The sequence below is a fragment of the Chlamydotis macqueenii genome, chromosome 2 (assembly GCF_036417535.1).
Source record: "Chlamydotis macqueenii isolate bChlMac1 chromosome 2, bChlMac1.mat, whole genome shotgun sequence".
NCBI lineage: Eukaryota > Metazoa > Chordata > Aves > Otidiformes > Otididae > Chlamydotis > Chlamydotis macqueenii.
In genome coordinates, this window is record NC_141557.1 from 20,539,087 (window position 1) to 20,564,969 (window position 25,883).

Genomic DNA, 25,883 nt, shown 5'->3' on the forward strand with positions numbered 1-25,883 from the left:
TAAATTATATTATTCTAAGACCATTTATGTCAAGTTAACATGAACAAAGAGAAACATTATTTTTCCTTTCTCGCTATAATGAAGCAATGAAAATCCTCAAAGAGGAGGGAAATCCTTCCCACTGCTAAGCAACAGCTGTCTGCCTTTGTTTTCATTCAGTATTGAGACCCATCAGCTCTTTCAGTACATGAGAGTACTTCATCAAAGAAAACTACTACGGATGTGTCCAAGGATAGATGCTAAAATATTTAAAAGAATAGAGGCTAAAATATGCAAATTGTACCAGATAGGTACAATTTTTTACTGAAAATTGATGTGAATAAACATAGTGCACTTTAAATATCATGGAGGACAATTTCAAGATCATGTGACAAATATACATAATGGGAGGAAAAGAACAAAGGGCAGAAATAAAGGATGATTTTTTGTTTAGGTCTCTTATGCTCAAGACTGCAGAAAGTGTCAGAAAGATTAATTTTCTAAGCTGACCAAAATGCTGACGAGCTACATTCCACCTGTAGGGTCCTCTTTCCTGAAAAGAAGTGTGTGAAGTATCCAAGACAATATTAGCCATTTAAATGGGCCAACTTTAAAAACAGTTATTATTGTTTTAAAGATAGCTATTTTTTAAATTTTCTTTCTTCTCAGCCAGTAGTCAGAGCAAGATGCAACTGCTATGGGTTACCTGTATTTTAGAAAAACATCTTTTTTGACCCTTTTTTTGAGAGAATAAACATATCTTATGCACTGCTCCAACAAAATTATATGTCTTCCACCTGCAAACACCTCAGCACGGTGTGAAGTACACAATCCCTATGTCTCAGGTTCACCCGAGTATGATATTTTCTTTAAATTTAAATACACTATAAGTTAGTGGAGAAACAGTGCCATGTGATAAACCAAAGTAAACTGTAGAGGCTGCAGCAGACAGTGGAGCACTAGGCAGAGCTATCAAATAGGATTTTTCACTGGCTTCGCCTCCTGTCAGTCCTTGCCCCAGCACCCTAATTCTGGAGATGCCACAAAGGGCAGTGCTGAGACCCCCAGGCCATTCTGATTTTTTCTTACTTTGGCCCACTCTCCAGTTTGTCTGACCCATCCGCACTAGCACACGAAAGAAATATTCTCAAGAGAGAGTCCCATGGTGATCTTTCTTTGACTATAAAATACTTAATATATCTAGGTTATTTGTTATAGACTTTAATGTTGGCTTAGATTCCACCTAGAGATAAAACAGTATAAACCTTCCTATTTAAAACATTCTTTCAACATTTGCCCACATTACTTGTTTCAGAGATGGCTTCTGAACAGTTATTTAAGTAATTGAAAAGATGAAAGATTCAGACTATGAGTTAAAAAAAAAAAAAAAAAGCTTGTAGTCACAAATAGCTCCTAAAGTTTTCTCAAGAAATTCTAAAACAAAACATTAGGAGTGTTCTTCAACATGCTGTCTTGAGTGACACACAAAATCTTAATTTGCACCTCCCAGAAGCTATATATATCATCACCAATATCATAATAAGTGCACAGTTTTCATCTGCAACACACATTTAAGTGTTACTATCACAGGCAAACATAAATACAGATGTACGCTGTATAATATTCATTTTCAAACTGATAAGGTCTCTAAAGTTACTTCCACATGGAGATCTAAAATGTTTTAGAATTTTTATAGACATCTTCCAGAAATTTTAAGTCTTTTCTCTTACTTTTGATTATACAGCAGAAACAGTGGCTTCTAAGCAAAGTTACCTTCAGTTGAAAATAACATAATATGTAGCTCCTGAACTACAGCCAGATTGTATTACCATGCAAATACCATGTCACAACACATTTTCTGACAAAAACTCACAGACAGTCTAAACTACGGAAGTGGTCGAACAACAAATCCCAAGGCAGACTTCAGTCCCTCTCAAATCAGGGAAGTAGAGGTTATAAATATTGTATGTAGGTGATATAAATTTAAGCAAAAAAATGTGCAAATGTTGCATTTCTGCAGATACTTTAAAAACTACTGTCTGAATCCAAAACATATTTCTAAGGCCAGACAGAGAAATAGAAAGTGACAGGAAGAAGAAAAATGCATAACAGAAAATGTTATGAACACTGTCACTAACCTGTACATCATTAAATATTCTGGGTAAAATAAGCCATATAAATAATAAATACATTTTCTACCCGTTTGTTATATGGATCTGTTTAGGTTTCACAATACTTTTCAGCAGTGTCCTTCTAAAGACATGCACTTACAGCAGGCTGCTGGGTCCTCATCGCTGCCATCAGAACAATCTGGGTGAGAGTCGCAGGCTGATCCAGGCTCTGTGGATTCCCCATCAGTGCAGATGAATTCTTCCAAGGAGCAGAAATCTGGTGGTCCAGATGGTGTAGTGTCCGAGAGCTGGATGCTATTCAGGCAGATGAAACCTGTCCTGCTCTGGAGTGTTCCTTTAAACATAAGCTATGGATTGTTACAGTTAAAACATTTGCATTAACAGACAACAGAGATAAACTGATTTTATTTACATAAAACAGCAATGTTCTACATGCAAAAAGCACTGCATACTTTCCACTACAAAACCATGACAAATTTCAAATCAGAAGCTGAAATTTTGTATAACTACTTCTGTTTAAAATTGATTAAAATTTTCAGCTAAAAGTGTTGGACGATTTCCAAGAATGAAGTTAAGTAAAAGTCTATTCTAAAGAAAAAAAATCCTGATCTCATAACCATTTAGCTAAAAAGTTGCAGTGCCCCTGTACTTTAGAAGAGTGACTTGAAATGCAATATCCTAAAGACTCCATCTTCTGCTCTGAAGTATCTCCAGAACCTCATTTTGCAGATGCCCAAGAGAAAAAATCTTGGTTACACTCACAGGTGAATAAAATGGTTTATAGACTGTCCTCAGGCACCCATTGCAAAAGCATAGCTTAACAACTAGTATCTCTTTCACCACTTAAGGTGGTTAACATCAAGTCTATATAGTGGGCTTGGTCCCTCTCTGTTGGTAACCCTTGAAATGTTCCAGGCCCTGTCTGGCAGATGGCCAGTTTGCCTGAGTCAACACCTTGCTAGGGAATGTTAATGCTTTAATTTTGTGGACTATCATATGCCAATCTTGGGCCTGTTCCCTGGCGTTGCTTATTTTACTGCTATTGGCATAGACACAGAGGTTCAAGGAGCATTTATCTCTCTGACAGGGTTTTCTTTCGCTGACCAGATTTTACATAAGCTGATTTAGGGCAATGAAGTTTCAGAAGAACGTCTCTTGCTCCTGGCCACAGTGGAGCCCAGCTCTACTGGATCTCAAAGCAAGGAGATTACACCACTTGTGCTTTCCAAGTTTCTTTCACTTAAGCTAGAAGAGCAAGCAGGAGGAAGCAAGCTTGGATTCATTAGAAAGATTAAGAGTGCAATGAAAGACAGCACTGAGAAACAAGAACAGGAGTTAAAGGCAAAAATAAAAAACAGAGTTGTGGGTTTTGACAGGCTGGGACATGGCCAGAGCGCAAGTCTCAGAAAGTAGTCATGTGCAAGAGGCAGATAGCACAGTGGAAGGAAAGCTGGACGAGAGTATCCAACAAAACAGAAGGAAACTAGAACAGACATGATTCAGGGCATAAGCAGAATGATCTAACACACTCCATGAAGCCTGAAAATTAGATTGGAGTGAAATCTCAAGAGGCATTTTTCTTTCTAAGAAATGAGAATGATACATGTCATTATCTTCCACTAGAGACATTTTTATTCAAAATGACAAAGGTCTTGTAATACTATCCATTTTCTGCCAGTTCAAACAGCAGAATGCTATACTGAAAACATTGCATAGTCACATAATTAAAGAAAGTATCTTTCCTTTCCTAAGCACAAGTGATCCTTGCTGTCTTTGTACAAGAATGCATAGTTTTGGCTTTCTACATGTACACAGACAACCTTAGCATCCTTTTGTTTACTTATTTTTAGATACAATATATAGTCTTACTACACACCTGTTTGTTATTCATGCTTGTCCTTGTGGGAAAAGGAGACACAGGCAACAACAGGTCCTTATAACCTACTAGCTTGCTGAAATACATTAATTCTAATATATATCAAAACGTCAGTTCCTACAGTGAGCTTTGTCTTTGTTCTTTCACAGAGATTATATTTTCAGGTGATTTTTGAGATGGTAAAATATGATAGTTATTTACAGAATTACAAAAAAAAATGTAAATGTAAAATTATATAAAATAGAAACTTGTAAATTAATTTAAGAATTAAGTAGTAGCAAGTTTGTGTTCTTCTCTATGCCTGAAAACTCAAGAGGAAGATACTATTTCATAGTTACTAGTTACATTATTTCACTAAAATCCCACAAATATCATTCACATCATCTCACTTAATAGCATTTATATTTAAATGGGTTGGTAACACCTGAGATGAGTAACATCTGAGATGGACTCAGATGACTAACTAAAATATGGTGAGATTTGTATTAATTTTCTTGCACGTTATTAAAGACCAACAACTTCAACATGTTATGTTTGTGTAGATGTTTTGTTGGGATATAACCACAGTGTTACTCACATTGAAGAAATGAAGAAGAGCCAGACCTTCAGGATACATATAATTCTAACAAATTTTTAAGTTTCCTAGAAGCTTTATAAACAATAAGGTAAAACATCTTCAAAAATAGAAGACATACATTTTTCATTCATACCTTTAGTTTTTCTAGCCCTGTTGGTAGCTGTATATCGACTTTAACCTTTTCCTTCTTAGTCATGATGTTGGTTTCCCACAAGATATGTTCCTCCTGTAAAATGTAGTATACAATGTTACAAAGCTAATTTTTGTTCCTCTACAAATTATCAAGGCCATTTTTTATCCTTGATCTTTTCATATCCCAGCCAAATGTCCACTATATACAAAGTCACTCTATGTGAGGAAATAGAACTTCACATATTCACTTGCAATCTTTGCACTGGTATCTGTGGGAGAGAGGGGAAACAAGACATGTTTACTGTGATTAAACAGGTTAATAATATAATTATCAGGAGTTGGCTTGGTAGAATTAAAGTGAATTAATATGTAAATCAAGCTATGTTATTGCTGAATTCAACAATATGTTTCCATGGTGCTCTCTACATTAGTTTCTTTTTTTCATAAATAACTGCTTGTATTGTGTTGTGTTATAATTACATTTAATTTTCTTAGAAATGAAATTGGGATCTGTCAAAATTACCTATTCAACTGTGCTAAAAACTTTTTCTTTTTTTAAAAAAATCTGTAAAGCAAGCAGGCAAACTACTACCTGACAAGTCCTAGTCATGTTCTGAGCTACCTCAATCCTCATTTTCGCACCATCTCCTGAGGATAACAATGAGAGTAATAATAATAATATGGTAAAGCTCCCTTTATGCAAGCATTCCAAGTCCTTTTGATTCAATAATCTGACAAAACCAGTTCATGCTGCTTCTGCTTCTGGTCATGAGCCTAACTGGAACATGCTGAGGCCAATACAAAGAAAAGAAATTTAGCATTTTAACAGGCTGCCAAAGGAAGTGGTGGAGTCACCATCCCCGGAGGTCTTCAAAAAACATGTAGACGTGGCACTTCAGGATATGGTTTAGGTGGTGTTATGTTGATGGTTGGACTTGATGATCTTGGAGGTCTTTTCCAACCTTAAAGATTCTATGATTCTATGTGAACTTCATATCCCTAAATAAAATATTTTTAAGAATCAGCTCCAAAATAGAGCAAAACCAGAAAGACAGAAAAAAAATGCAGGAACAGACTTACCATTACAAGTATCAATAATGAAACCCATTTTAGGTACTGTGCAAAGTACCAGTCATACCTTTTCATACAATCATAGAATAAAATCATAGAATAGTTTGGGTTCAAAGGGACCTTCAAAGGTCATCTAGTCCAACCCCACTGCAAGGAGCACGGAATCTTCAACCAGATCAGGTTGCTCAGAGCCCCCTCCAGCCCTGGCCTTGAATGTTTCCAGGGATGGGGTATCTATCACCTCTCTGGGCAACCTGTTCCAGTATTCCACCACTCTCACTGTAAAAAATTTCTTCTTTATATCCAGTCCAAATCTACTGCCTTCTTGTTCAAAACCATTACCTCTTGTCCTCTCACAACAGGCCCTTTTTCCACAAAGAATATTACAGAATTAGTGGCAGTTCAGAAAAATATGCAAAGCAGGATAAGAGAAATGGAAAGTCTCTTATCTGGAGAGAAATTGAAAAGATAAAAACATGTTATCTTATAGGAGATGAATAAAAGGGGATATGATAGGTACGTGAAATGTTGTCAATACTATAGACAAGGTTAGTTACCTTTTTTCCTGTCTTGCAACATAAAAAGGAGGAGGAAGATGCCATCTACTGCTTGATAAACTGAGAGGTCTGAGCCAGCAGAACAAGACTGATATGATTAGTGATGAGTAGCCAATTACTTACGCTCTTTTCCTGCCAAGGTTTCAACTGTTATGACATACTAACAAAGCAGGAAGACTAAATCTCTATTGAGCATGTGTTTGAAGACCAGTTTTGGAAAGCTGCAAGACAGAGTTAAGCCAACACCCTAATTAAAACACTAAATGACATAAAAGACCGTATTTGGTAAACCACACGACATACTTGATTTCAGAAATAAAGTCAGCTGTGTGTTTCAATATCAGAATGGGATATAAGTATTTGTCAATTCATTTGATAGATATTCAGCAAAAGTCTTTCAATGTTGAGGACACTTCATTCTGCATAAAACTTGCTTAATTTTGCTGAGTAATTCAGCTTCCAAAAAAAATCTGTTAATGTTATTAATGTACAATAGCCACATATAAGACACAGAAAACAATTATGTACTAGGAACCATGTTGCATAAAACTATAGCCTGTGGTTAAATGCCTGCTTTTAAAATACTTCAGTTAATGTATTCCCCCACACGTTCATATACGAACCCTCCAAACACATTTGTATACCTTATGGGAACACTTTTAAAATTTGCTGTTTATTTGATTGGATGCATTTGGATACTATAATTTTGTTCGCATTCAATGAACAGCTTAGATACCCATTCCCATGACCATCTTTCTCTCAAATTAATTTAATAAAAACAGCTTGTAGCAGTAAACTTGGGTTTTCTCTGCATTTGCCAGTATCCAGACCTTCTAGGCTAATTTTTACACGGAAAGCTGTAAATCACTTCAAATACAACAACTTTTTAAACTTGGTGTTGTTTCATGCAACAGGCGTTACCCCATGATTTTATATTATTTCCTTTCCTTACAAGATTTTCTTTGTAGTATTCATCCTGCTTGTCAGATTCTTTCATCTCTTTAGGAAAAATGGGGCAACCCCTCCAGCACATCCCTTACATCTCTGGCCTTCTTTTAAAATGTTGAATCTATTGCTTTTCCAGTACTTTCCCTCAAGATTTATTTTGGTGATGCAGAGGAGCAGTTGCTCCAAATACCTTCATTGTGTTCACCTTATTGTGGTATATTACTATCTATAAATGATTCTTTATAAAACAAAAATGGGCAGGAATTGTTTCTTTTTCCTGCTTTTTTTTTTTTTCGATCATGCTACTCAGATTTGAAGGATGGAAGAGACAATCATGACTTTTTCTTATGAACTCAATTCATAAAATACAACTTTAAAAAAAAATTATGTTTGACACTTCTCTACAGATGCATTCACTGCTGTGCAATTGCACTCATTATTTTGTCTCTGCTTCTCTGATTTCCAAACATAATTTGGAACAAATGCTTATTTGTTCCCTCACAATGATTAATGGATCACCTTTAACTTCTGCAGAGGAATGTACTTCCATGGCTTTTGCAATTGTTGCTAAACACAGAAAATTTAGTGCATTAAGGTAAAAATATGCTTGCATATGGAAACATCAGCTGATTTTTTTTTAAATTGTTTTATTTCCATCTGTTTTGTAAGGCACACAAGATGTAAAGTTTAAGAAGATAAAAGGAAGAAGTTTAAGGTCATTACTTAACAGGACAAATGAGCAAGTAATGAATGACGAATAATAGACTGAAGTCAACATTATCTTATTTGGTTTCAGTTTTAACAGAAAAGTTTAACATTTATCAGATAGTTAACAGATAGTTAATATTGTTAATATTTTATGTTAGTAAGACAGTTAATATTGCCAAATGTGAAAGCAAACATGGACCAGAATAGAAGAATAATATTACAAATATATATAAGCAAGTAGTACTGGAACTGGAAGGGAATCGAGAAGTTTTATGTAAAGGTTACATAATGGAAGGAATATCTTACTGTCAACAACTGACTGAGAACATGAGGAGAATGTATGAGAAACTAGAGAACTGGGAGAATGAAGGGAAAAATACATACTATGCAATTATAGCAAATCAGCTGAAAGTTGACAACTCATAAGACACTGGAACAAATTGCTAACAATAATCTTGTAAGCAGCTAGATAATTAGAAAGTAAGAAACCTACATGAGGTTTCTAAGGAGCAAGTCACATTCAGCAAGAGTAATCTTTTTTTTCATGGTAAAGAGACTCAAAAGAGTAGAAATTACATTATTAATGCTTTTAACATAATCTCGTAAGACATTCTTTAAGCAGTTGAGATTTGGTGCAGATGGAATTACTGCAAGATGAGTGTGCAAATGAGTGTGCAAATAGGAGTGTGACTTTTTTAAAGAGGAGCTGTCAATAGTTTTTTATCAAACTAAAAGAAAATGATAATAGGGCTTTTCATAGGTCTGTTTCAGGGCCTAGTATAATTATAGTGCTGACTAACTGTTTGGACAGTAGAATGAAAAATGTTTTAAAAATGTGGATAACACTGAATTGGGCAGAATTACAAGCACTCTGAAGGATATTATCAGAATTTAAAATCATCTCAGTATGCAAAAACCAGTTTCAAACCAATAACATGAAGTTAGGAAAGAAAAATCAAATTATCAAATGCAGTAGCATTGAATTAAGAGCAGCATTTGCTAAGCCAGCAATAAAAAAAAAAAGGAGAAGTTCTGTAGATTGTCATGGATGGAAAGTTAAATATCAGTCAACAGTGGACTACTGTTGACAAAAAGAGTCCATTTTCCCTGTCCTTCTTCGCACTCAAGAACAATTTAAGTTTTTACTCATCCTTGGCCTCTCTGTTGAAAGGGTGAGGAAGGATAGGGGTAGTTTTGCAACACCTGTGGTGCTTTTCATCTAAGAACTGTACTGACAATTGTGCATTAAATGTAATCCAGTCTCTGTTTGCATCAGGCCTGTTGGTACTGGGACATAGCAAAAACTATGCAGAGGTAAGAGGTTCTGACCAATAAAAATAGTTAAAGATGGTGCAGGGAAAATGCATGGCACTGGATTGTACAATTGACAAGTTATTTTGAATGACAGCCCTCAGGACAGCAGTTCTGTTGTCTTCTAGGGTAGGACTCAGCACTTGGCTCTTGCTTCTGTTTCTCAGTATTCGGTTAGTTTCAAAGATGTATTTATTTTTCGTAAACAAAGGAATGATTTGGTAGGAGAATGTGTAAAAGCTATCCCTCCCTTCATTTCAGTTTAAGAAGTCTTAAATATGAATCAAGGGGGTGTTATTTTTGAAGCTACTATCAGAAGCTTATGTTTCTGAAGGTTTTACTGGCAATTTTTGCAGCATGAGTAACTCATACGAACTGTGAATAAGTCTATGTGCAATAAATTCACTTCTGACTGAAGGAGGAATTCAATAACTGAAACATCAAAGGGCTAAGAGAATCTGTGGAAACAGAATAGACTGAACAGATGTAATAACTGATTAAAACATTAATCTGAATGTATAGAACTGATTAACAGTTAATTCCTTTTAGGCTCCCAATTCTATGGGAACTCAAATGATAGATTTGTCATGTTTTTGGCTTACATTATTTGCTCTGTTTTCAGGGAGAGAATACTCTTAATTTGGATCCATTGATGCTACTTAGGTGAAAAATAGAAATCAGTATTCCTGTTCTGTCTCAATGTTGTTGTGGGCATCATACCTGGGAATTTATTGGCAAGTACTAGAGCACAAATCTCCATGCATTCTGACTGGAACACTTATTATGTTACAATTCCCTGATACAATAATGGGTCATAGAAAAATACAACTATTCTCTTCTATAAATGAAAAAATGAGCAAGAGCATGGAGTTGTTTTCATCAATACTTGAAGACACAATGGGAAAGAAATAAGACATTTCCTATATTTAGGCCCCTTGGTAGTGTTACACTTCAGAGTTTCTTTCATCTTATCTTTGTGAATGGAATTGATCTGTCTTCTTAAGTACTTGTGTTATTGGGTGAAAATAATTCAACTCCAATATCAAGATATGAGAGCCACTAACATAATGATACCAGCTGTACTGCTCTTGCTTTCATTAAGTAGCAGTACAACAGCATCAATATTAAGTTATTAAACAAGACTTTCAAAGGGGAACATTCTAACAGCAGCAAGCCTCCACAGGACAAGGGAGCTAAGAAAGATGGAAATAGTTATCACTGCTCAACTGGTATTCATGCTTTGGTTTGACATGGCTATTCTATCTACTGATAAGTAGAACAGGAAGATTACTGCTATAAAACATGGACAAAGCAAATCAGGTGGCTAAGCAAGAGCTTTCCAGACATCCTGAGCCAGTAACTTCCCTTTTTTTCTGTGTCTCCATAGAGAAAAGCACTTATTTTCCCATGTCCAGAATGGGAAGAAGGCTAGAAAAGCTGTTACTATAGATTTTTCCCCTTAAATATCTAAGTTATTAAATTCTGTAACACCTGGGGTTTGCCCTTGAAGTCTTACTGCAGAACATTCACCCATCAAATTATTTTTTAGCTGAGATGGCAAATACCCAGGTTTTATAATTGCATAGATCAGTGGAACAATACCAAGTCACTGTTTTGCACAAACTAACTTAGGGGGTAGGCATGTGCTAGCAGGCATGCTTCCTTGCGTTTTGGCTGGTAACACCTGGGCTGCCATATCTTTACCCTTTAAAAATGAATGCATGTTTCTTCTTACCTGATTAGTAAACAGTACCACCTTGAGAACGCTGCTATCTGCCATGGAGTAATGAAACTGAAAATGGCAATTCTTGCTGGAGCAATGACACATGGAGCTGTTAAGATAAGCACTTTTGTATAATGCATTGTCATTAGCTTCTAACCACTCAAAATGGCCTGAAAAATAATAAAAAAAAAGAGTGCACTTTTTCACAAAACATGTATTTTTTTTTCTGTAGTCAATGAAAATAAGGACTATTTTCCCATAATTAAACAATGGACCCATTCCTACCACAATGAAATCTGATTGTCATGCTCCTGATGTGACTTGCATGTCATCTAAGTGTTTCCTATTTAAAAGATATTTATCTATCTCCATTTGACTCACAGATAGCCCCAGAAACCAAGGATTACCTTAGTGGTTAGTATCTTGAAGTTGTTACTTTGCATGGTAAAAGCTGTAGGAAGTCCTGCATCCAGTTCAGCCTCCTTAACATTTCCAACCATGCACTATCTAATCAGAAATATATTTGGAAACTGGGCTTTCTTCGTTCTTCTACTATGGTTCCTAGGAAACACATTTTTTACAGTAATACTTCTGTAGACTTTTCAATTTTTTTTTTTTTAAAAAAGGAGAGGGAAGAGGAGCTTTCCATCTGACTGCTACAGGAGGCAGTAGCATCTCCACCATGTAATCAAGGTCTTTACTTCTCAGCCAGAATTTCTGCAGCAAGATGTTGGAAGATATTGTCTTTCCATCTGAAGCAGAAAAGCAATTTGTGCTTTTCTTGACCTACTGCCCCTTATAAAGGCATTCCTACAGAGATCTAAAAGAGTATTCCGTCCCCTCAACAGTTTCTTATTTGTCAGAAAGAAAAAGGCTAAATACTTTTTATTAAGTATATCAGGTCCTTTTTCCCCCTTCTGAGTCACTGAATATTTTGCTGCCTTCTGAAGCAGCTATTAAAATAATAAACAAGGACTGATTAAAGGTCTTAAGTACACTGTTTATGTGTTCATGTCTCTAAATACAACATCTCAAAAGCAGGTGTTAAACGATTTATTTCAGTTGAAGGGATAACATGCCATTTCACAACAAAAACATTCAATTCTTATAAGGGATCACAGTCTTTTCCTTCTGTTGCCAGTTCACTCTGTGTTATGCAGCATTTTACATTGAAATACATGGTTGCAATTTCAGTGGAACTAGGTTTGTAATTTCATGCCACAGCAGCTAACCTCGATGTAAGGAAACATTACAGATTTAACCCAGAATTCTTTTTGTCAGAGATCAACAGAACATCTACACTTCTATGGCTACTGCCTTGTGCAGAGGAGAAATATGCACGAACATTAGAATGTACGCTACCTGTTCTTTATCTAACTTCAGAATTCTCTAATGCCATTATAAAAACAACCAAATTTATTTTATGAGCCTAATCACAATTAACATTCCTTTCACTCTTTCGTTTTAAGTTCCTGAATCTTTAACAACAGGTTAAAGTGGAGCTGACATGACTTTTAGATAAGAAAGCAAGTGAACAGCACTAGATAAACAAAAGTTCTATGAAACATCCAGAATGGTCATGCGTCCACAAGGGATACCGACTGTTCTTCAGGGAATATATTTTATGCAAGTATTGTGAATGTTTCTGAGACAAATTGAGGCCTGCTTTCAGAAATCAAGACTCCAGAAACTCCTATCCTGAAAATACTGATTTTTTAATTTTTTTTTTTCCCTATTCTCTATAGAGTGTAAAAGTGGAACCATGTCAGGAAATAAACTGCTAATCTGCTTATTTGCTTCCCCACTTCCAGGGATTTTTTATCATTATTACCTTTAGCCAACATCTATTGAGTAGCTTTCTAAAGATTAACAGTATTAAGAATGGGTTTTTTTTTCATTTGTTACAAACTTTGCAGCTTTTCTCTAAGGTCTGCATTTCTCTCAGTCCAATACACTGCATAACATATTACTGTGTTTATACTCTGACCTTGTTTACTTCTTGTTCTCCTGAATTGTCATGAATTTATGCTTCTGAAATGCCAAACTTCGCCATGTTTTTAGAAGTAGAAAAGCCACTTCACTTCTGCCAATGCTGTAGGAGGGCTATTGAATCAGGGGAGACGTGTATGTTTCTGGCAAGAGGTGCTGGGATCGTTGCCAGGACAAAGAGTGTAGACTAATATCTTTCCATAAAGCTTTTTCTTTTGTCCACATGGCTACTTAGTCAGGTTTTAGATAGACAGTCTTGTTTCTTTCAGTTTTGAAGAAAAAATTTTTCTGTCATAAGCTAAATCTTGGAGTCCTGCAGGAAGATCAGCCACTGACAGCAAGGGAGTCCAGCTACAAGCAAAGCTTACAACTTGCTGCTGAGGTGGCCCAGTCTCTTCCTAGAGCTGGGGTGGGCTAATGAACCTCTCTGTATCCTGCTACACTAAAAACTTAAAGACTATAAACATTTAGCTGCTTGGCTCCATCTTAACCATTTTCTGACTCAAATCTTTTGCGACTCCTTCTGCTTTAATTCATAGGTTTTTATTTCACAAAGTACATGACTTTGAATCTGTGCCATGAGTTTTAGAGTAACAACTGAGCCTTCAGTTAAAACTGAGCCTCAGAATGGGACCTTTTCTTTTCCGGCGAGTTCTCTTCCCCAGCAGAGAACTGTTCAGTCTCTGAACTAGTCCCCTGCAGCCTTCCCACTCAGTCATTCTGAAGAAAGAACTCAAATCTGAATTGTTATTGCTTCTACTGTTTGGAGGTGAATTTTCATGGACTCACAAGTCATGGATGAAATCTTGGAAAAAAAAAAATGTGATAAAATCATATGATCTAATGATTTGGTTGGTTTTTCATGTTTAAACTTGAGGGATTTTTATAACTTGTTCTTTGAAATGTTGGGTTTAAAATCCATGATGCTTCCTTTGATTTCTTTTTGCATCTCATAATCTTTGTTTTTATTACACAGAGAACTGGTTTAATTAGTTTCTTATTTAAGAATTGTTACCCCAAATGTAGGAAACTAGATTAATCCAATGTAAGAAGAATGAACTATGGAAAATACATAGCATGCTGGAAATATAAAAAAAAAAAAAACAAACAAACAAAAAACCACCACCACCAAAGTATTTTCTGAACAGTATTGCAGGGGAATATAAAACCTCTGTAAGAACTTTTGACACTAGAGAAATTAAGAGAAAAAGTTATAGAAAAAGTGCCTACAAAACAACATTGGAGAGAAGAAGCAATAAAAGAACAAAGAAAAAAAGTCCACCAAGGACAGAAGGTATTTTAATAAATTTAAGAATACCAGGAAAGGAGGATTATTCAAAGTCTATAAGAAATCCTTTCTTTATAAATATTATTGTCTAAATCTCTACTTTATGATTTATTTTCTTACCCATCTTCTATTTATAGTAGTGAAAGCTTTGATCAAAATCAGAAAATAAAGTTTAGTCAAGTTCTATTTGCATAGCAAGTTTGAGCCCTCAAGCATGGCATTTTTGCAATTGCACACCATTTCTTTAGTTTTCAGAAGTTTAGTTAACATTCATTGTCTTCATTTAAGCCTCAAGAAATTTGCATGAGTAGAAACACTGAATGTATTGAGAGGTGAGCAATCATAGTTCAGATTTTTCAATACTTTTCAATGTTAATGATGAATTAAATTCTGTATGTTGTTTTGACATTTATTTGTTCTCACATCTTTTTTCCTTTGTGACATGGAAGCACAGGGAATTTCCCTGTTATGTTGTGTTATATATTCAGCCTCCTCAGCTACTTGTGCATATTTATACAATAATCTCCAAGCAACTATACAACAGACATTTCAAAATGTTTTCTGTTTCAGTAGACATTGCTTGTGACCTGGTCCTGTAAAAGCTACTTACAGAATTTCAGCTTTTTTTTTCCTGTTGTCACAATATTGCTATAAAAGGGAAATCCATAGCCATAACTAGCCCTTGAGGTATTATGTTAAGGTACAACACTGACACAGCACCTTTCAGGGAGGTGTTTAAAATAAAATCAAATGAAAAGTCTCCTTTTTGTTTGATATCCATGTGGAAATTGAAAGGTGGTGTGACTTTTTTATTATTTCATTCTTTCTTTCTTTCTTTCTTTTTTCTAAAAAGATGAGAAAAAAAATCTGCTTTACTAGTCTATATGCTCTCTGTTGTACATAAATGTTAATATGCAAAAATTAATCTTAACAGAGTGCATACACTCAAGCAGTTCTCCTTGCTATTCCATTATAACTTGATTTACAGTTACTAGAGTGTGTTGAAATGCATGCTAAAATGTATTTGAAAAATCTTTCTAAAATGCAAATGATATCTAAGCATTCATTCTGCTGCTATCAATGGGTTGTACTCCATTTCTGTGGGCTCAAAGTTCAAGTAGTAATCTCCACACTATCAGTTCTTCAAAACTACATCACAAATTACGCTATTACAACCAGAGTTATTTAACTTCTTAGAAGGCTGTCTCCACAGAGAAGCCAAACACTTAGCTAGCAAGACAATTCCACTTCACATTACAATACTTAGACATTTATACCCATTAAGCTTTCAAAAAACTTTTCCATAAACCTAAAGACAGGCACCACACGGTGACTCCAAAAACAAGTGGTGCTCTTTACTTCTGAAAATTGTAACTGGGTTAACTTCATTGTTTTTAAGAGTAATAAACTATTTTCTACAATAAATGCTTCTCTACAGCTCCCCTAATTAAAGGTTTAAAGTAAGCAAATCTCCAGACTTTATGCTCAAACACAGTGGAACTACACAAGTAAAACTGCCAAGTGTCAAAACCAAAATGAAACAGAAAAAATGCACACAAGCGCTGTGGGGTTAAATCGATTCAATTTAATTTCAATGAACTGTTGCATAGATCTCATACAAAGAACTAACTGGAGAAAAAAAAATCAATTATTAATTTATGTGAGAATTCTTACATTAAAATCTTTCATGTTTTACCAGCGCACGTGTCCACATCAATCCTACCGAACGGTCAAAGCAGAAGATAATTAAGGACAAGATACATACAACTACTTTTCATGGTTTTGTTCTGTTTCTACATAGGGTCATCACCATGTCCTAAAAAGCATCATATTCTTCATGACAGCCAGTAATTGTACATTAACTTAAATTTCCCACCTTCAGTACTGTTGCTCCAATCTTTCAGGAAGGAACAGGAGGCAATCTTGTGCCCAGCTTGCAGTCTTGCCCACACAGCAGGCTCAGTCAGCTTATCTGAATGCCACTCACACACATCAAGCTCAAAAGCGGAAGTCTGCAGTGCTAAAAGACAAAGAAAAACAATCACTTAACTTCTTAAGAAGTCATTATTTATGACACTACTTCCCATTAGAAACATATGCTTTCTTAAACTACTTGATAACATTGCTGCCTCCAGTTACTTCAAAAGTGTTGTGTATCACTGAGTGCTGTCTAGTATTTCAGGCTGCCATCTTTAATGACATTGTTTTTAAAAAAAATCATTCCATGAAGATGGATGCTTCTTTCAGAGCAATGAAGTGCTATTTATGCCAGCCAGTCATTGCAACCTTCATCAGTTCACTTCTGCAGAGAGAGTTGCCAGCAAACAAAAAAAAATGACATGTCATAACAAGAAATACCTATTTACTTTTCTAGATAATAGCTACAGAAAAATCACTTCTAACTGAGAGGTTAAACTCAGCAGCATTTCCATAACAGTTGCAACAGAATGCTTCTTTTTAGAACCAAAATGTTTCTGAATACAACACCATATATTTTCAAGAACTTTTTAAGGGCAAATCATGCCTGACTCCTCTAGTGGTCTACGATGGAGTAACTGCATCAGTGGACAAGGGAAGGGCTATAGAGGCTATGGAGTTCTATAAGGCCTTTAGTACAGTTCCCTACAACATTCTTACTTTTACACTGCAGAGATGTGGGTTTGATGGATGGACTGTGAGACAGATAAGGAATTGGTTGGGTGACCAAAGAGTTAGTCAATTGCTCAATGTCCATTGGGAAATCAGTAACGAGTGGTATCCCTCAAGGGTCTGTACGGGGTCCAATGCTATTAAATATCTTCATTATGGTGTAGATAGTGGGTTTCACTGTACCTTCAGCAAGTTTGCAGCTGACACCAAGTTGAGTGGTGCAGTTGATACACTGGAGGGAAGGGATGCTATCCAGTGGGACCTTGACAGGCTTGAGGAGTGGGCCCATGTAAACCTCATGAAGTTTGACAATGTCAAGTTGAAGATCTTGCATCTGAGTCAGGATAATCACCACTATCAGTACAGACTGAAGGATTAGCTGATAGAGAACAGCCCTACAGAGAAGGAGTTAAGGCTACTGGTGGATGAAATAATAGACACAAGCCAGCAATGTACACCCGCAGCCCAAAAAGGCAAACACATCCTAGACTGCATAAAAAGAAGTGTGGTCAGCAGGTCAATGGAGGTGATTCTGCCCCTCTACTCCACTCATGAGACCCACCTGGAGTATTGTGTCCAGCTCTGGAATCCCTGGCATAAGAAAGACATGGATCTATTAAAGTGGGTCCAGAGGAGTATCACAAAGATTATCAGAGGGCTGGAGCACCTCTCCTATGAAGAAAGGCTGAGAGAATTGGAGTTGCTCAGCCTGGAGAAAAGAAGGCTCCAGGGAGACCTTGCAGCCTTTCGATACTTAAAGGGGGCTTATAAGAAAGATGGAGAGACACATTCTACCAAGACTTGCAGTTACAGGACAAGGGGCAATGGTTTTAAGCTGAAAGAGAGAATATTGGAATTGCATATAAGGAAGATATTTTTTATGATGATGGTGGTGAGACTTTAGAACAAGTTGCCAAGAGAAGTTGTGGATGTCCCATCATGGGAACTATTCAAGGTCAGGATGGATGGGGCTTTGAGCAACCTGGTCTAGTGCAATATGTCCCTGCCTATGTCAGTGGGGTTGGACTGGACGATCTTTAAATGTCCCTTCCAATGCAAACCATTCTATGAGTCTACGACTCCATGAAGTAGGAGATACCAGAATAGAGTTGCAAAATTTTGCTTAATTAATAATGGCTACAGAAAGAAAGTAATGATTTTAAGCAGGATTGCACTAAGATAATGGAAGTTCCATTTCTTAATGTTATTGCAGGGGAAAGGCAACCTTCCAGTTAAGACAGACTCTTAAAGAGCAGTCAGGGTATCTCACAGAAAACAGAGATTCCCAACTGTACAGAGGAAACAATTTTGTATCAGTGCACATAGACATTACTGTCTACTACATCTCAGAGTTATTGTGTTCCTCACATTACTGGCATCTCAGTTAAATATCCTGTCCAGTTGATGCTACAAACCTCTAATTTCTTCCTTGTTCTAGTGTGGCATAAACGTGTGCTTTTTTCAAACCATGTGTATTAAGTGAGAAGGCACTCTGGAAAACTTATTTCCCATGGAAAATGAGAAATTCTAGAATGGTCTAGAAAAGGATGAATTTTGTCAATTTCAATATTTGGAAAAAGTTGCAAATACACTCAAAAAGAATCAAGCTCTTCATTAAGCACTTTTAAACTATTGAAACAAAACATTTTTATTCATTCTGCATTTAAAAAATTTAGTTGTAAATACTTGTGAGGTGTTTTGTATGTTTTGACAACAACCTCAGTCTCTTGGGGGAAAAAATACCCGTTTTCCAGCTCTTAATTCTGTAGTATGTCAGACAACAGTAAGATTAGTATTTTGGATTTTCTGACTCCCAACCCTGTAGCAGTTAATCTGAAAGACCCTGCACCTGAGTCTGCATCGGCAATGTTAAAGGTTACATCTTTGCATGATTAGATTTAATTAAGGAATTAAGTTTGAGATTTTTTCAGTTGAAGTATTCATACCGGATTTTTGTCAAAATTTATACATTATAAGTAATAAATATATAATTACTCAAGTTTTCCAGAAAACAAAACAAAACAAACAAACCCACAAACCTAGCTTTGCAGAGGAGGTATACCACTTTTGCACTACAAATGACTGAAGGAGGACAAAACCTCATTCTCCCTTATAGCAATCCACTTTCATACCTTAGGGCTCTTTGCTTTCGTGCCTACGGCGAGATCAGAACAACAATCTCAATAGAGTTCTTCACATACATAGCTTGTCAGGAGTCAAGAGGAGTTTCTACAGGGCAATCAGACCCTTGGATAAGAATTTTAAGCCTTTGAATAGAAGGACTGCTACAAGTATAATTAAAAGAGATTTTGTATTACATATGTTTTAGAGCATAACTTTAATATTTTCTATTTGACAGTTAAAATATTTTTTCTGCTGCACCTATGTAATTGTGTAACAAAAAGCTGTGGTATTTTTGAGTGATAATCGAAACAATTTGGCAGCTGTTGGGAAAACTACAAACTGTAGAGTATCTTAAATTGCTATACTGAAGATAGGGTTTTGTTTGCGTTTTCCAAATGCATGAAGTTTATTGGCTAGCAAAATTGGACAAAAAAAACCTGAAGGGAAGCAGTTTGGGAGACAGGAGAGGAAGAGAAGGGAAGAAAAAACTTAAATGAAATTATGTTTATATTTAGTTTGTGTCAAGAAACTCCAGAAAGCACAAATACTTAAGCTATTTTACTCACGATTCTAAAAAGAGTCATGCTAATGAATACAAATGCATACGTAATTTCTTATGTACTTTTACACTGGGATTGAAAATCATGAAGAGCACATTAAAAATGCAAATTTTAGCTACAAATTTCATGCAATTAAAGTGGTCCTCACTTAAAGTCTTCTTATCCAGGCATTTCATAAGGACTAGAGAAAAAATTATTTCAAATTCAAACAACCATTAATCTGACCTTTTGTTTTAATTATTGGAAAATGTTCAGTAGTATAATTCCTCTTTCAGAGAGAAAATTAAGATCCTTTGACCCTGTTTGTGGCTGCTGTGAGCAATTTAGATGTCATCTAATGAAGCTGACTTTTCCTAATGGGGAAGCATGGCTCTTAGAACTGGCTCTGGTATATTAGAATATACCTCAGGTACTTAACAGTGTGGCAGCTCAATCTGTATGCCACACTGTATACCTCAACAGCTGCCATATAAGGTAAGTTTAACACCTAGGTTTATAAGTTATGGTGAGTACACCCTGTTTCTGTTTCAATTTTTTATTTTTTCATCTCTTTGAGACAGTATTTCATCTCTGTAGCTGATTTCTTTTTCATTTTGGTTTGCTTTAGAAGCACTTTGTTTAAGAAAAAAGCCAATATATTTGTACAGAGAGATTTATATCCTTCTGCAGGAACTGGTTAAGCCATTATATAAGTTGCTAGAACCTAGCAATGCAATTTTTTTCCATTTTAAACCTACTCTTTCTTCTGCAGAAATCCTCCAAGGAACCAAAAGGAGTTGGAAGAATCACTTATCTGTCCTCTTTACATTGAATCAAATTAATTTTTTCAAAGAAAACACATTGTAAACTTACCTGAGTTCTAACACAATTATGCTCAAAGTTTTAAATTATCACCCTTACTCATTTAAGTAGTATTGCTAGAAAGCCTGTACAAAACAGTAAAGCAAGATGGGCTATGTCATGAAAATATTTATATAACATTTGCTTCTATATTTCTCCATTGTAAGAAAGTTGAAACATGGAGAGACTTACATGACCAAGTTTAGTTACATGAAACTTCATTTCCCTCATATAGATCCCCTTTGAAATAAATACAGTCTGTGCGAAACAGACTGTCTCAAGTTCAATTTAAAGACCAAACTCTCAGAGCCTGTGCTACCATTCAGAGCCAGGAAAACAAAGGAGGTGCTTTGAATCAGGACTGTGCTCACCTGTGGATGTGACATAGGTACCGCAGTGCAATCTTCTTGTGTAGTACAGAGCAGCAAGCAATCTAATTTATGCTAGGATGGGTAGTATTCCTTTCCCATGAAAATTTACTGGGTTAAAAAGAGAAATAGGAAACACTTTGCTAAAGAATCCTGACATGTAGGGATGGTCTGGCTCCAGAGCTGACTAGCCTGACATTACAGCTCTTGGATGTAGCAGAGTGGAACAAAATAGCCCCACTACACAGCTGAGGATCAAGACCTTCATGCATTTAAAAATATGCAGAAGTGCCTTGGGAATCTCCCTATAATCAGCTCCAAAGCTTTTCCTGAGCTGGCTGAACACATCAATTCTTTGGCCAGAAAAAAGTAGGTATTTTCTACCCGCTGAAGCCTTAGTTCTCTCCTGGCTGCAGGAAGCTACATTTATACTGTACAAGATTTCTTAAGGTATTTACTGTCATTCTTGGTAACCGTGTTTAGATGTGATAAAACAGGTGATGGTTTAGATTAATGAAAATGGGACAGATTAAAACAATTACGGAGATAAGAAAGGCTTTGAAAAACCAAAAAGCTTTCCTTTGTGTTTTCTCTTCTAATCCAAGGGAAAGACAGAGTAAAATTACTTGTCTCCTGAAAAACAGGTATTCTTACCACATGCCAGAGAACATCCCTCACTGAAAGTAATATCATCAATGGCAACAGTTTCATCTTGTCTCTGGGTCTCCACAATCCCCAAAAAGATAACCTGCAGAGATTAACAACAAATCAACAAGAAATGGCATTCACCAGTGTCACAGACAAGAGAAAAAACCTTCCAAGACATGTCAGTCTAGTCCATAGACGTTCTATTAGAAATATGAGAACTCAAGTCACGCACATAACAATTTTGGAGGATTACCATTTTGGCTTTTTCATATATCTGTGGCTTGTCAGCACAGATATACAGTCCAGTCATCTAACTCAAAAGTGAAGTATCCTTTAACAGGAAGGATCTAAAAGCCACAAGTCAACAGTTATTCTGCTGTTGTGTTACAACAGTGATTTTTTTTTCCCTTTTTTTTTTCCTAACAAAGTCTTCTATATGCAAGAAGTTACAAATATTTTACATTTCCATCTTAAGGGCAGATTTCAAACCACATTTTTAATTGTAAAGACAATCACAGTTTTTCTGCAGTGATGTAGAAGGGGACTGATCAACTACAGTCCTTGGAAAAACAACAACCACATCAATCAACTCAAAAAATCAATCACAGGAATAACATTCCTTAAATTATTCCCTGGCCATATGTTGGGATGCTACAGCTCCAGGCATTTCCAAAGTCCTGGAAACACAATCTACCTAGAGGCACATTCTAGCTTTTAATAGTGAATGTACAGTGTTAGCTAGATAGTTTTCAAATATTAGCTTTAGAGTTCGGGGGCAATTTTGTGCATAGTTTAAGAGATTGTAGCAGAAAATCTGTGTTTATCCTTTAAATTTTCATTAAGAGTACAGTATTCCACTGTACAAGATGACAAAACTAAGCAAAAGAAACGACCATTATGTTATGAGTTCGGGTTTTATGGGAGGTGGAGGTTTTGGGCATTTGATTGTTCGTTTGTTTTCGGGTTTGTTGGTTTCTTTTTTTAATAAACTCTAGTTGACCTGCACAAGCAGTGTGGCAGCCTGTAAAGTCAAATTATTGTGGCATTATACAACTAGAGAGGTATACTGTTATCTGCCATATCACCAATGAGAAATCCATGTCTAGTTTATTTTTATATATACGCACATATATATAAAATATTTTTTTTTTTAACATGGCAAAGAGAAGGATGACCAGTAACCACTTTCTGTAGCAACTACTCAGTAAAGACTGCTGTTAGCAGACACACGGACAACTGCATTTTCTAATATAGTGTTGTTAAGAAATAATGTCACCCTGTGTTTTCACACTTTGGCTGTAGCACAACAGGAAGAATGCAGCTCATTGAAACCTAGAAGTTTTGAAGGAATAGGGTTAATCCTCATACAAGTTTTTGTTTGAAATTCTTTTGATATAATGATGTTTATTGCATTTCTTGTTGATGTCTACCTGGAAAGAATAACAGTCACACTAAATATTAATGGCATCATATCACATTCAATAATATGTTTATATGGCTGAAATGCCGTACCTTGGAAATTTGTTCATTTGATTTGTTTCAGAAGACAATATTTTGAATTGCTGAATGTTGCTGCAGCAATGTGTATAGTTAACATGTACTTTAGTGACATCATCAGTAAAAGGACAAATAGTGTATTCAGATTGTCCGTTTCTACAATTACATGGTTTCAGATAAGGTTCTAAAACAATCCAGTGCACTGTTTTGTAATTAGAAACAAAAGAAGTATTATTTACTATCAAGGATGTGACAAATATTTGACCTTTTCACAGTGATTTTTCATTGTGAAGTCACAATCTAGTTATTAATATCTTCATTTATTATATGTATTTATGTATAGTTTTACATATTATATATAAAAATATATAATATATATATTTATGCATAGATTGCAATTAGGGCTTCATAGTCAGATTTTGTTTTTAAGTGAGAAAAAGTTATTTAGACAATGCTATGCATTCAATATAATAAAAAGCATGGATTTAAGAGGCTTGCTTTATATGTATATGATACCAATGTCTCCACAAAGAACTCTCTGCTGACTGATGTTGCAGACACTCAACACATTCTGGTATTCTGAACACCCAGGGAAGTTTCTCCAATGATAAAAGAAAACACCTATTTCTATTTAAAAGCGTTTGACTACAGGAGGGGAGTCAGATGTCCTAAAGTCTATGAAAGATTTACTACTGACTGAACTAGTAGCTAACTCAGTGCTACAACTCTGAATCCATCTCTCTAGTGAAGTATCAGTTCTATTTTTTTCTTCATTGTGTCTTAACTTCCCCACTTCAAGATGACAAAAAAACCATGCTAAATCCCTCCAGCTGCTCTCAGGTCTAAAAAAAAGTTTACCTGAACTTTATCTGGCACAGAAAGCCATCTGCCTGCTTTGAGGAGTTCAGTCCAGTAATAACCAAACTGACTCCCATCCACCTTTATTTGAGAAATAAATTGTTCAGTTTTCCTTCTCACAAAAAGTCTCCTTCAGTCCAAAAATCTGTAATGAAAATATCTCCTTAATGACACTATTTGCTTTTAACTGTAATTAACAAGTGCTGCCTAAATATGCGATATCTATGGCCGTCAGAACAAATTAGCATTGCAGTTACATTAGTGGCAAGGAAACCTGTAATGGGAATGTAGGTGGGATCTAAGAGAGGCGGGGCTTCCCCCATAAGTACACCTGTGGGGACAGATTCCCGGTGCAGCAGCAAAGCCCAAGGTAAAACACAGGAAAAGCACGAAGACAAAAGTGAAATCCATGCCCAGTACTATTTCCCTTAATGAAGTCTGGCAGACAGAAATATGTTATCAATAGAACAGGGGGAAAATAGTTTAGGTGAGCAAACCATGATACAGTTCCCCAAAAACCAGCCAAAATAGACATACTGAGCTTGTCATGTGTTGAGTACTTAAAGCACCTCTAATCTGTATTTCAGAATTCCTTATAGGTGTAGATTTTTGAAAGCCAAAATAAAATCCTGTATGCCATAAAGATAATCAAGACTTGTTTGGGTTTTTTTTTTAGCAGGAAGAGACAAAATTATTGAACTGTCAACATCAAAATAAGCCAGGAAAATAAGCAGTGCAGGTTGATTTTAATTAAAATCTCACTTCAAGTGTGCTTGCAAAATTGACAGAAATACTTAAGTACTCTATTTCAAAGACTTTTCTACACCCCAAAGAAAGAATGTTTTCCCATTTTTTTTTCCGTAGAAATTTTAATAATAAAAAAATTTTCCCATTTTTTTTAATAGAAATTTTAATAACCAAATTTTAGCTTGAAAAAATGCCACAGGTGACCCTGTAGGCTAAAGATCTTGTCATATCAAAAGAACAAGTGCAAAAGGGCAAGTTAATTGCATTCACTTGTATAACCAGGATCATGCATGTTATGACTTCAAGAAAAAAGTGCAGCCAAAGAAGAAAGCTTGCTCTGCATCAGTGTCTTGATTTGATGAGGTGCTCAGCTACATTTCTTTAGCCAACTGTAACGATTACTGCTGTAAGTTTGACACACATCTCTAAAGCTGGACTGTGCCCATCAGTTCACTTTATAGAGGCCAAAGGATAACAAGGTTTGCAAGCAATAACCCAATTAGGATTTGATCCAGCAATTTAGAGGAAGAAGATGCCACATTATATTAAACATTCCTAGACTCATTCAATTTTCTAAACAGTATGAAGGATGAAAAAGAGAATCTAGAAGTAATTCCTTCCAATACAATCTCAGATTACTATACATATATCAGGTAGAGATAAGTTATTGATAAGTAACATTTATACTTTTGTTGAGTTAGGTAGAGGTATTTCATAACATAGATTCTCAGTCAGGGTTGAGCAGGCAGGTATTACTTCAAAAATCTAGATCTTATTGGATGCTTTAGCACAATGTTATCTCTGGAAGTCAAGTAATTATGTTACTCACATGGTTTATTGAAATGAGGTTGTGCTCTCATGCCTTCAGGTTTTTATGCTAACCAACTCTTTACAGTAACTACTGTAGGAGGAAATTACTCTGATTTTCTTCTCTGCTCCCCAATTTCCCTTCAGTATTATATATAAGAGTGAGTATATATCATCCACGATATTCTAGCCATAAGTTACATTTACTGAGCTAATGTTTTGTGTAAATGCACATGTAAAAACATTTAAATAGCCTGTGAGATTTGTCTTGTTTTTTAGCACCTTTGAGTAAAATAAAACCATATGCATGTGTTCAGTGACAAAGGCTCAAAGGTACAATGAATAGCTAAGTACAGTTTTTGTCACCTGAGGCATCCCTATAGAACAATATCTCATGGTATAGAAAGGTATTTCCTATATAAATTAAACCTTGAATTTATTGGTACAGTTAGATTGAGGCCAAGGAAACACTGTATTGAAAGTTAAGATCTCAA

At 35.7% G+C, this 25,883-nt stretch overlaps 1 protein-coding gene across 1 annotated transcript in view; it reads right to left on the reverse strand.

Moving 5' to 3' along the window:
- Window positions 1-25,883, reverse strand: part of MALRD1 (MAM and LDL receptor class A domain containing 1) — a 243,807-nt gene that overhangs the window by 217,523 nt on the left and 401 nt on the right. The window contains exons 2-6 of the mRNA XM_086740250.1: window positions 21,487-21,580; window positions 16,168-16,311; window positions 11,027-11,184; window positions 4,698-4,790; window positions 2,251-2,458 (exon numbers count right to left, since the gene is read on the reverse strand). Of these exons, the coding sequence (XP_086596376.1) occupies window positions 2,251-2,458; window positions 4,698-4,790; window positions 11,027-11,184; window positions 16,168-16,311; window positions 21,487-21,580 (697 nt within the window). The remainder of the gene's footprint in view (window positions 1-2,250; window positions 2,459-4,697; window positions 4,791-11,026; window positions 11,185-16,167; window positions 16,312-21,486; window positions 21,581-25,883) is intronic.